At 40.8% G+C, this 12,618-nt stretch overlaps 1 protein-coding gene across 1 annotated transcript; it reads right to left on the minus strand.

Annotated features, from left to right (window-relative positions):
- Nucleotides 1–1,098: 1,098 nt before the first annotated feature.
- LOC108041499 (alpha-amylase A) lies at nucleotides 1,099–2,778 on the minus strand. The gene is made up of 2 exons (XM_017119428.2): nucleotides 2,566–2,778; nucleotides 1,099–2,495 (listed from the first exon to the last, which is right to left on the minus strand). The coding sequence occupies exons 1-2, from the start codon at nucleotides 2,740–2,742 to the stop codon at nucleotides 1,188–1,190; spliced, it is 1,485 nt and encodes a 494-aa protein (XP_016974917.1). The 5' UTR covers nucleotides 2,743–2,778; the 3' UTR covers nucleotides 1,099–1,187.
- Nucleotides 2,779–12,618: the final 9,840 nt, after the last annotated feature.

Raw genomic sequence — 12,618 nt, forward strand, 5'->3', positions numbered from 1 at the left:
ATAAGTCTTAATAGGAGCTAAAAGTCCCCATTAATGTTATAACTATTTTTGAATGTGGTTTAAAAATTACACCACAGATTATAATTTTAGACTCTTTGATATAAAAATAAAACTACTTCTTTATTATCTGGTATTGAACTTATTATTATACTTATATTCTGTCTGTAGTATGATTTTAATACAACGATTACTATTCTTCTTTTATTGTGCTGTTATCATATACATAGTTGTGAAACCAAAGACCAATATATCTTTGGTAAAACTGATGAGTATAGTATTTTTGACGAAAAATTGATTACTTTAAGATATAGGTTTTAAATCATTATTTTTGAACGTATTTGGTATACAAAATATGTAGGTCCGCAAAATTAGGTTGCAGAAAACCAATTATTTTGTTCCTTCTGTAATTTTCAACAAGAACAAATATTTTTCTTTTTTTACCTTGCGGGGTTTTATTTTGGTAAAGTGTGCAACGCAGTGGGAGACATCTCCGACCCTTAAGTTATTATTCTTGATCGGATCACCTCCTGAGTTGATTGCCTGTCCGTCTGTGTCTGTGTTTTCGCAACTAGTCTCTCGTTTTAAGCTATCGTTGAAACTTGAGCCTTCTTTCCTTGCCGAGTATATAAGTCGGAACGGCGGGATCGGCCGACTTTATAGCTGCCTATAACTGATTGATCGGAATGCCTACTTTGGTGTTTGTGTTGGAGTTGGATTTTTTGGGTTTTTTTGGCATATCCACCTATTTGGGATCGCCGATTATTTGCCGCCTATAACTGATTGATCTGAAATGCCATCTTTGGTGTTTGTTAGTTGGAGTTGGGATTTTTATGGGTTTTATTTTTGGCCAATCATCACCTCAGTTCTAGGTGCGACTATATCTTTGCTGCCATATAACTGACGATTGGATGCTATAACTTTGGTGTTTTTAAGTTGGATGTTGGGTTTTTATGGTATTAGAATGCATCTTGATATTTTGGTTATTTACGGTTTCTGGGGTTTTCTTCTTTCTTGTTGTAACTTGACATAGTCCCAGAACTTTGTCTATATTAGCCAAGAAAGGATATACAACCACTCAAGAAAACGTTGCAAGAAGTCTTAAATAGTAATAATCTCGTCATATATTTAAAATTAGTAATCTCATTTAAATTTTCGTGTTGCAGATGTTTTCCATTGCTCCCAGCCCTTTACAACTTGGCGTTGATGTGAATGGCCAGAACACCATCCTCCGCAGAGCTTCCGATGGAAACGCTGGCACGTCCGTCGGATCCGACGACGACAGTCCTGCCAGTGCAGGAGGAGCCGTTCTTCAGACCAGAGATGACGTCGCAGTAGGTGCCGGCGGGAAGGCCGGTCTGCAGGGAGCTGTTGAGGTCGTAGTTGTCGTTGTTGAAGGCCACGAAGCCCTTGCTGCCGCGGCTGAAAGAGATCTGGTTGCTGCCGTTGTCCCACCAGTTCTGGATCGCCTCCGAGCCCACGGCGTTCCTGAAAGCCACCATGTTGTAGATCTGGCGCCAACGGTGCTCGCACACCCATCCGCCGCCGCAAGAGTTGTCGCTGTTGAAGGTGGGCGAGGCGATGTTGTGGCCGTCGGTGGTGGGCGGGCCTTGGTCCGTGTCCGAGAAGGAGAAGGAGGACATCACCCGCGGGGTGCCGAAGGGGTGCGCCAGCATGAAGGCGGAGGCCATCTTGTACTGCTTGGGTACCTTGTAGGTGAGCACGTCGGCACCTCCGGCCCCGTGTCCGCGCTGGTTGTCGTGGTTGTCTACGAAGACCAGGGAGCGGTCGGAGGCGGCGAAGCCCCAGGCGGTGCCCCAGTTGGTCAGGTACTGCAGCTGGTCCTTGCCGCGGAAGACCTTGCCGATGGAGTCGGAGTGCCGGAACTCGGTGATGGCGCCCAATCCGGTGTACTCCGACTTGCTAATGGCCTCGCCTCCCATGTCGATCACCTCCTGCACGATGTAGGCCTTGGCGCCTGAGGCGAAGCCGTGGTCGGTGTTCAGGGTCTTGAGGCGTCCGTAGATGACGCCCAGGTCCGCGGGCCACATGTGCTTGGCGGCGTCCACCCGGAAGCCGGCCACGCCGAGGTCGATCAGGTGGTCCAGGAACTCGACCACCTTGTCCTGCACGTAGGAGTTGCCCTGGTTCAGATCGCGCAGACCCACCAGTTCGCAGTTGCGCACCTCGTTGGCGTCGTTGTAGTTGCTGATGCCGCAGGTGGGGTTGAAGTCCAGCGAGGAGTAGGGCACTCCGGGGAAGCTCTTGCTGCTGGGGCTGGCGGTGCTGCCTCCAGTGCCGTAGGTGCCTCCGTCGGCGGCCATGTGGTTGAATACGACGTCCACGTAGGTGCGCACTCCGGCGTTGTTGCACCGCCTGACCATGCTGGCGAACTGCTCCTCGTTTCCGGACCGGGTGACCAGTTTGTAGGAAATGGGTTGGTAGCGCTCCCACCAGGGGCGGCTATCCTTGACGGCGTTCTCGTTGACCGGGGACACCTGCGGACGAGGCGATGGGGACATACATGAAGTTTCCAAAAAAAACAAATTTGAATCACTTTAGCCTCACCTGGACACCGGCAAAGCCGTTGGGTCCCAAAAAGTTCTCACACTCGGCAGCGATGTCGTCCCACTTCCACTCGAAGAGGTGGACCATGCCACTGCGACCCGACGCGTAGTTGGTGTCGAACTGGGCGTTGGCCAGCGCCAGGAAAGCGAGGCACAAAAAACTCTTGCTCAGAAACATGGTGATGCCAGTGCTGGAGCAAGTCTCAATCTGATTCGAAGGGGGTTGTTATTGGACCTTATATAGGGGGTCCGAAGCACCTGTACTGACGCAGGCTTTGGTCAGTCGAGTGATTTGTGATGCAAATTGAGGTATTCCGGCCCATCTTGATAGGGGGGATTTGTCGGCAGCTATCATGTATAAGATAAGATAAGAACTCGGCACTCCGATCACTATCTGACTATGATGGCTGTGATTTCGGACAAGTGGGAGCGGTAGACAGATTGGTCGCACTACCAGCGTTAATGAGTTCTATCAGCGGATAAACCCAACACATACATATTTCAGTGATTTCAGCGCTGGCGATGACCGCGGTCCCTCAATCAAAGTAGAAAACAAGTTGATAGTGGTGGCAGGTTCCTTGCATGATTTACAGCCCTTCCAGAGGCACACGAAAACACTTCTGTGGGGGCCGTATATTTGATCGACTTTTACGACCCTAATCGGACCGCACTGGGCTCATCAGGTGCAGTTCAGAAGGGGAGAAATTTGGGCGCTTCACCAGAAATATTTCGCTGGTGGCGGTGATTGGAGAATCTCCTATCGATTGGCTCAATATTAATTAAAGCGTATTTTTGCGAATCAGAATGCAGACAGGCGGACTTCGAGTGGTCTGAATGACAATGATTTCACAACACAACGCCATTCCCTAAACTGCATGCTTTAGAAACTGTAGGCCAGCTCTTATCTGAAACGTAATTTGGATGAAAGAGCTCTGAAAACGGTAGGAATTTGATAAGTTTTTAATTAACTTAAAACAAGTAGCGTTACTGCTGTTTGCAATTAACATCTCAGAGTGCACTCAGTGTGCACACATAGATAAGAATTAACAATTTTAATATTCAACGTTATTCGACAGAACAATGTCGTTCAAGTGAGCGGCTTACGAATATTCTTCGATACATTTTACAAAGACAGGCATAGACAGACAGTCAAATTATATAAAACATGTTCGCATCGAGGCAAAGTATGACACTGTGGTCTTGTCCATTTTGATTTGCCGGCCAACACACCAGACAAGAGGGTTTAGGGGCAGGCAAAGCTGTTTCCCAGTAAACTCTGTGTACAAATATTTACCATAAAGTTCATAAGCAAAGACCACGAACTGAATGTGAGCATTTCCGCACATTACACCTGAAGTTGAAAACTTTCCTGCGACGGACACATCAACCCAGACGCAGGCAAAAACTTGATATCCTACCCTGCTGTCATCCCACGCCTTGGAAGCCAATTTTGAATTGTAAGGAAATGCCGGATATGGCAAAGTTCAAAGCGGAAACGTTTGCTGCACTTTGAATTCCAAAAACGCTCCTATCGCCCAGGATAGGAGCATCAGCAGCCACAACGCTGTGGGAGTTTAGAAGACAGAGAGATAGGAAACAATGGAGAATAGAAAGTGACCAACATAAACCAAACTTGTAATCTATACATGCAGGCGAATTCGTCATCAAGAATGGTTAGATAAGTCAGCGTAACCGGCTTGCCTTTAACATGCCTTTAAATTACAAAAAATCAGGCATGTTGTTATTTCAAACAAATCATTCCAAGGCAAAATCTTTATTGCATAGAATGTGACAACAGTTCAAATGCAAATAGTTCGGTGACAGGCCTTAATCTGAAATTACAATAGAAACTCAGTTTTGCGGCTTTCTGTTTCGTAAACCGACTATAATAAAATCAACAAATTTAAGTCGACAAATGAGTACAGGAATGGACATTTATTTTTCCAGTGCAGTTGGACTTCCTAATTAATAAAACAAGAAAGAATGCCATAGTCGAGTGCCTCGACTATTAGATACCCGTTACTCAGCTAAACAATTGCAACTGTGTACAATGTAAATACATACATATCTATATGCTTACATACATACACACATACGCCATTGTTTGACTCAGACCTCCAACTTGGCTAACTTGATTTGATTTGCATAGTTCTTGGGATATAGTTCGGTATTGACAAATGAAAACCATCGCAATTTCCTTTAATAAAAATCCTTATCGAGAATTAACGTCGACTCTGTTGAGCACCTTGGCCAGCTGTTCCAAAGTCATCCGTTAGATGGCGCCATGAAAGGCGGAAATGTAGGCGCTAGCCAGGCTTAAGCGTTTAATGGGTTTTTGGGCGTTAGAGTGGGCGTGGCAAACTTTTATTAGGCCAATCGATATTTATTGACGAAACAAATACATATCAATTAAAATTTTCATAATAGCATCAAAACTGTGGCCACAGCTTGTGGCTTGTGGGCGTCAGAGGGGGCGTGGCACCATTTTGAAACAAACTTGCGCTGCGTAGGAACTCCTAAAATCTACATGCCAAATGCCAATCTTCTAGCTTTTATAGTTTCCGAGATATCAGCGTTCATACGGACGGACAGACAGACGGACAGACGGACATGGCTAGATCGACTCGGCTAGTGATCCTGAACAAGAATATATATACTTTATAGGGTCGAAAACGCTTCCTTCTACCTGTTACATACTTTTGCACGAATACAATATACCATTTTACTCTACGAGTAACGGGTATAATTACACATCAAGAAGTTTGCTACCATTTCTTTTAAAGTTGTAAATAACGTTTTTCGCTATTTTCGTGCCTATTCATAATTTTATATCTCGGCAAGCCGAAGTTTATATACCCTTGCAGCTATTACAAAAAGAACAAGAAAGGAAAGCTAACTTCGGGCGGAGCCGGAGTTGAAATACCCTTGCAGAATATTCTGTAAATTATATTCTTCAAAATTATTCATATGATGCATTCTTAATACTCATAAAAAATCCCAACTTCCTAACGTTAAAAACACAAAGTAATGGCATTTCCAATCGTTCAGTTATATGGCAGCTATAGGATATAGTCGGCCGATCCTTATGAAATTTGGTAGGTCGGATTGATTGGCCAATAATAAAACCCATAGGAAATCCCAGCTTCCTTACTTTACAAACACCAAAGTTCCGACATATATACTGCGTGCAAAGGAAAGAAGGGTGTGTGCAAAGCTTCAATTCGATAGCTTTAAAACTGAGAGACTAGTTCGCGTAGAAACAGACAGACGGACAGACGGACATGGCTATATCAACTCAGGAGGTGATCCTGATCAAGAATATATATACTTTATAGGGTCGGAGATGTCTCCTTCACTGCGTTGCACACTTTTGACCAAAATTATAATACCCTCTGCAAGGGTATAAAAATAATATAATAAATATTACCAAATCCCAAAGAACAAAAAGCTCCTATAGGAGCTTTATAATATAGTCGTCTGATCAGGCTCGTTCCGAATTATATACTACCTGAAATAGAAAGACAACTTCTGGGAAAGTTTCAAGCAAATAGCTTTAAAACTAAGGAACTAGTTCGCGTAGAAACGGACAGACGGACGGACGGACATGGCTAGATCGACTCTCTTCGTGATGCTGATCTCCTCCCAAGGGTATAAAAAGTATACCTTTATTATTTAAGATTTTGTTTTTTTCTTTGGGATTTGGTAATGTTTAAATACTATGGAATTACGGTTTTAATTAAATTAATATCGGACATCTATATCAATAAGCTCCCATAGGAAAACAATATCATTTAGCTGCCATAGAAACAATGGCAAAATGCAGCGTAAATCGACATAGCTTCATGATTCTTAGTAATATAGGCATAGAAATCGAAATGTAGTCGTTTTATAATAACTTCAAGGGTATATAAACTGCGGATTTTCGAAGTTTGATTCTTTTCTTGTTTTTAATGGTAAGTTAGCGGTATGAGAGAATATAAAAAAGGTGTCATATTTTAAAAGTAGGTTTTAATTTATTGTACATTGCTATATTGCCGCCACCAATGTAAGAAAGTAAATCAGTAACCAAACAAATGGTAATGGTATTTTAAAATAATGAAAGGGAAAATTCGGAAATGCGCGATTTCCTTATTGGATTAAGTATAATCCGTTTGCATTAAAACCCAGTACCCATGTTAGCGGGCTTAAACCTTGTTTTGTACCTAGTGATTCGGAGAACAAAACAATATCAGTGAAACAAAATACAACATCAATTAATCAACTTTTAAATTCAACTAGATACCTACCTGCTCAAATAACCTCAGGTAGACATTTATAATCAAAGGCAAACTTTCTTGTCAACTTTGAGAAATCCGCAAGTGCTTACACACAGACAAATCGATTCATTTTTTCAAGGAGTAAGTCCGCTGTAGACAGCATCATGCAGGTCGTGCATCATCACCAAATTCTTTGATCTTTGTTTAGGAGAGCTGGGGTCTGGCATTATCCTTCATACGATCCTTACGCGAAGGGCTCCGAATGGTAAAACAGCTTCTGGACTCCCTTTCCCGAAATCTTAACATTCGATTTGCCTGAATACTGCTTCTAATTTTTGGACACATGCGGTTGATTTTCTTTTTACTTTGTAAAGACAAACCACTTTTTCTTTGAGACACTAAAACATTTTAAGCTTTAAAATTTATCATAATGCCATTTAAAGTATAGAGGCAAATAGGATTAGCCAAAAAAATGTAGAAAGATCGATTAAGTTTTAACAAAACAGTTAGTAAAAACTTTAAGCACCTTGACCATGAGAAGGTGAAATCATGTGGAATCAGGTGGGCAACCGTCCAGACCACAAGTCCTAGAGAGCCACTACCGAAAATTATCTAACATTCAGTAATAAATCAAAACTCTGAAAAGCATTGAAAATAAGCGTGCAGGCCAAGGAGAGCAATTTATAACTGCCAAAGTCAGCATCACTACTGCTTTATATTTTCAGGTTACGGAGGATAACTTTAAAAAGGCCTTAGAGCGTCTAAATACGCGCTATGACAATATCTTTTTAGTCCTTTCAGATCCAGATCACGTTGCCAACGATGAAGCAACCAGACCTAATAGCACGACAGAACAAGATCATTACTTTCTATTGGGCCTACTGAGAAAATTATAAACTGCCTCATGATCCTCTGTTGAAGAAGAAGAACGGAATTCGAAGAAAAGCAGGACTACTAGAAATTAGCTACGTGGGATGATTGTTGAAGTAATCTCAATCGCAGGCTTTAGTTTTCTGAAGGTCAACGATTGGGAGGTCCGAGTCCTCACAACGCACAGAAGCCCTACCAATCACAAACTTCGAAGACTCACTTGAGCAGACGCTTGCATACACAATTATAATTAGCATACAATTATTCCAAAATGGAAAAGTTTTCACTGGGAGATGGGAAAGTGGAGGTGGGGAAGAATCATAGTACCATGAAATACAACCAACGTGAGCTCAATTAAACTTCAATGAATGTAAAAATATCCATATATATTTCAACAATAACCAGTTTACTGCTACATATGTGGCAGCTTGGGCAGGTTATAAATAAAGTTTACTACGAAAGGTTTAACACGTTGAGGACGGCGCAGTTTGCGAAAACAAACCACCACTTTGTTTAAAATGTTTTTAAAAAAACTCATAAATATTAATAAATATATATTTAAAAATTTGTTTTGATACCAAATAGCTTTGTTTTATTTAACAAAAAATAGTTCTGAATCAAAACCGGCCAGATGAAACATTAATTCGTGACCCACCGGTGGGTCACGCCGTCCTCAACGTGTAAGTAATGTACTCTGCATTAATTCTAGCCGCCAAATCCAGTTCCGTAACCCCTCGTGATATGCTACAAATTTCAATAAGCTTATTTGTTATTTGTGCCCTTTCGTTGATGTTGAAATTGAAAAATAATGTATCCATGTTTATAATGTGTGTTTTTCTTATACCTCAGCTTCTTTTCATTTATGTTCAGTTTCCGTCGACATAATCGCCCAGCAGAGTAGTTAATTGGAACAACCATGAATCGGTTGTCCTGCAGCCGATCCCGGCTGTTCCGACTTATATACTTGCAAAGGAACGAAGGGTGTGTGCAAAGACAGACAATCCGACCCACCGCCCTAATACCTGCAATAGAAAGACAACTTTTGGGAAAGTTTCAAGCAGATAGCTTTAAAACTGAGGGACTAGTTTGCGTAGAAACGGACGGACGGACAGACGGACATGGCTAGACCGACTCTCCTGGTGATGCTGATCAAGAATATATATACTTTATAGGGTCGGAAATGTCTCCTTTACTGCGTTGCCAACTGCAATTATAATTCCCTCTGCAAGGATATAAAAACCGGACGACTTTATCAACGATCGAAAAATGAATCGTAGAGCTTTATTGTTTTTATATGAGTTTCAACTTTTCAAAGATTAATTCCTTTCTTCTTGAATATAAAAAAACATATTTTCAATACGTTGAAATAACGATGACATATGCTGATTTATGGTAAAGTTATATTAATATATATTCTGAAGAGAAAGACGGGTTTTCGACCAACATGCCAGTCGAAATAATCAACCTAGTCTTTTCGCTTTGCAGAAAACAAATTGAAACATTTTTATCCCCTGCACGTAGTTTTAAAGTCCGGGTTACAAGGCTATATAACTCGCGATAATCGGGGTATCACAGAAATCTTTTGGGTTTAAATGCGTTTGGAATGTACATATTATATAATGTACATACTAATTTTAAAAGAGTTTTATCCAAAGAAATTTCCGTGTCCCCCGTGCGTAGCTTTAAAGGATTTTCCGACTATGTCGTTTAATAAATCATTGGAAACCAGCAATGTTGCTAGGTTGGCTCCTTTATTATAAAGATTCATTAAAATGCTATGAAGTACCAGCAATTTGCTATTATTGCAGAGAATTATTGTAGTCGTATTGCACCTCCCAAAAGCAGCTCCATAAAATCAACCGTTGTAAAATGCTAACCTGGCCATATCCCGTGGCGGCGTGCCCGCAAAGCACTTAACGGCTTTGAAGAAAACTTAAGACATCCCAGCGCTTGTGTGTGTGGGCGTAATGCTTTTTTTGTAACTTTGTCACATTATCATTTTGTTGGCTGCGAGCTAAGCACTCCTCCGACCAGTCAACACCTCCTCTGATGTACATTGTCGGAGGTGCGTCAAGGCGCTTTAAAGAGGCCGTGGCATACTTTTGGGCAGGAAATTTGCTTAACTTGGAAAAGGGCTTAAAGTGTATTATTCGAGTTCATAAATTTCGCCATGGCACGGCCAATAAAATATAATACACTGCCACGGCCAGACAACGAAGTCAACGAGAACCTTCACAAAATGACCAAATGAAATGCCGAGCAACGAGCGCTAATAAAAACCAACTTCTGACTTTGGCTCCGACTCCGGGTCCGATTCCGGCTCCCACTCTCCGCCGTGGCGCTTTCTTTTTAGTGTCACACGAAAATAAAACGGAGAATAACGAGCCAGTTGAAAGCGGACCGGCAACTGCAGCCAGAACTTGTGCCGGCCACGCCCCCACACAGTTGCACACAATGAAATGTAGTTGAAAATTATGAAAATTATCTGCCACGCCATTTTTATGCCAGAAACTTTTGCATCTAAATGTCCATAAAAGCGGAAGCGTCGCGACGCCGAATGGAAAAAAGGATGGAAGATCTAAAAAGGAATGGGCGGAATAAAAGACTCGTTGGAGACGTGTGTGCATCGCACTGCCGAGCAAGGTTCTAGCCTCGCCATCCTCTCTACTTGGGGCGATGCCGCGCAGATGGCATGTCATCATTATAATATAAATTAAGTGCAGTTCCAATTTTGGGTTCAGCTCCACTTAGAAGAAAAATTATGTCAGATTCTGTGCCGAAGATTAAGAGTTCAAATTGGGGATGGCACGGCGTACAACAGAAATATATTTCAATTTAAAATATATACAATTTCAGTTTTACATCTTGAGGCTCAAAAGAATTACCTTTTGTTCACTTCCATTATGTGAAATATCTGAAAAAATACAATTTACTTAGCTATAAACATTTTATTTCTTAGCTTGGGTTGATTTGGATGTGGGAAACAAATGAAAGAAAGATTTGGTATATTTGTATCTTTATTCACATTTTGTGCTCGCTTGCACACTCCTCCCCTTATCATACCCTTGCAGACGGTATTATAATTTTGGTCAAAAGTGTGCAACGCAGTGAAGAAGACATCTCCGACCCTATAAAGTATATATATTCTTGATCAGGATCACCTCCTGAGTTGATATAAGCATGTCCGTCTGTCCGTCTATCTGTTTCTACGCAAACTAGTCTCTCAATTTTAAAGCTATCGAATTGAAACTTTGCACACACTCTTCTTTTCGTTGCACGCAGTATATAAGTCGGAACGGCCGGGATCGGACGACTATATCTTATAGCTGCCATATAACTGAACGATCGGAAATGACATAACTTCGGTCTTTTTAAAGTTAGGAAGATGGGATTTTCTATGGGTTTTATTTATGACCAATCATAAATACCAAATTTCATAAGGATCGGCCGACTATATCTTATAGCTGCCATATAACTGATTGATCTAAAATGCCATAACTTTGATGTTTTTAATGTTAGGAAGTTGGGATTTTCAATGGGTTTTATTTTTGGCCAATCAATCTGACCGACTAAATTTCATAAGGATCGGCCCACTATATCATATAGCTGACATATAACTGAACGATTGGAAATGTCATAGCTTTGATATTATTAAAGTTAGGAAGTTGGTATTTTTTATGAGTATTAAGAATGCATCATATGAATAATTTTGGAGAATATAATTTGCAGAATATTCTGCAAGGGTATATCAACTTCGGCTCCGCCCGAAGTTAGCTTTCCTTTCTTGTTCTTTATAAAATATGCTGATTGTTAAATGAAACAAAATATTTTACATAAAATCACTCATTTTCACAAGTAACTTCATTAAATTATATTTTTTAAATAACTAAATAAAAAACTACAAATTGGACCAAATTACACTGAAAAAAGTATTGGCACATCATATAACCTTGGTGTTTTTAAAGTTAGGAAGTTGGGATTTTTTATGAGTTCTATGGGTTTTATTTTTGACCATTCAATCAGACCTACCAAATTTCATAAGGATCGGCCGACTATATCCCATAGCCGCCACTGATTGATCGGAAATGTCATAACTTTGGTGTTTGTAAAGTTAGGAAGTTGGGATTTTTACGGGTTTTATTATTAGCCAATCAATCCGACTTGCCAAATTTCATAACAATCGGCCGACTGTATCCTATAGCAGCCATATAACTGAACGATCGGAAATGCCAAAACTTTGGTGTTTGTTAAGTTAGGAAGTTGGGATTTTCTATGGGTTTTATGTTTGGCTTTTTTTGTTTCCTTTTTGTTTCTGCTTAATTCCATTTGGCTCTATTCTCTTAAGGCAGGCTTGAACCTTGTGAGGTCAAAAAAATCATTTATTTTTTTTGCTGTTTCGGATACATACATGTTTCAATTTTACTCTCCTAAAATTTCAAGTCGAAATCTCTTGAATTACGAAAGTTATCGGCCGTTTGGTGGACCGGTGTCAAGCGCGTTGCCATTATAGTGCAAATTTTCAAACGCGTTTTTCTCGAAACCATGTATTCCGAGTTGGCGGAAGTCGTACAAGCCGCAAAAATTGAGCAATCGTCATGAAATTTTGTATACATGTTCCTCAGAAGTATGTGCATGGCATAGACTAGGATCTTTTGAAAATATTAAAAATTGTTTATTTAAAAAAATAATGAGTAACAAAAAAATGAAGAAAAACCCGATTTTTTTTTCAAAAGCTCATAATTTCTGCATTTTTTATGTTTTTTCAATTATCCTAGTTCAAGCCATGCGAGCAAGTGTACAGATTAAGAATATATTCGTTTTTTGCGTTTCAGATTATTTCTTATAATTCCAAAAAATCCGCCATGAGGACGAGTTTTTCGCGCACATGCCGCCATTGTTGGGTACTTCCCCTCCCCCCTTCGCTTGGA

This window comes from Drosophila rhopaloa, unplaced genomic scaffold (assembly GCF_018152115.1).
Source record: "Drosophila rhopaloa isolate 14029-0021.01 unplaced genomic scaffold, ASM1815211v1 contig_69, whole genome shotgun sequence".
Taxonomy (NCBI): Eukaryota; Metazoa; Arthropoda; class Insecta; order Diptera; family Drosophilidae; genus Drosophila; species Drosophila rhopaloa.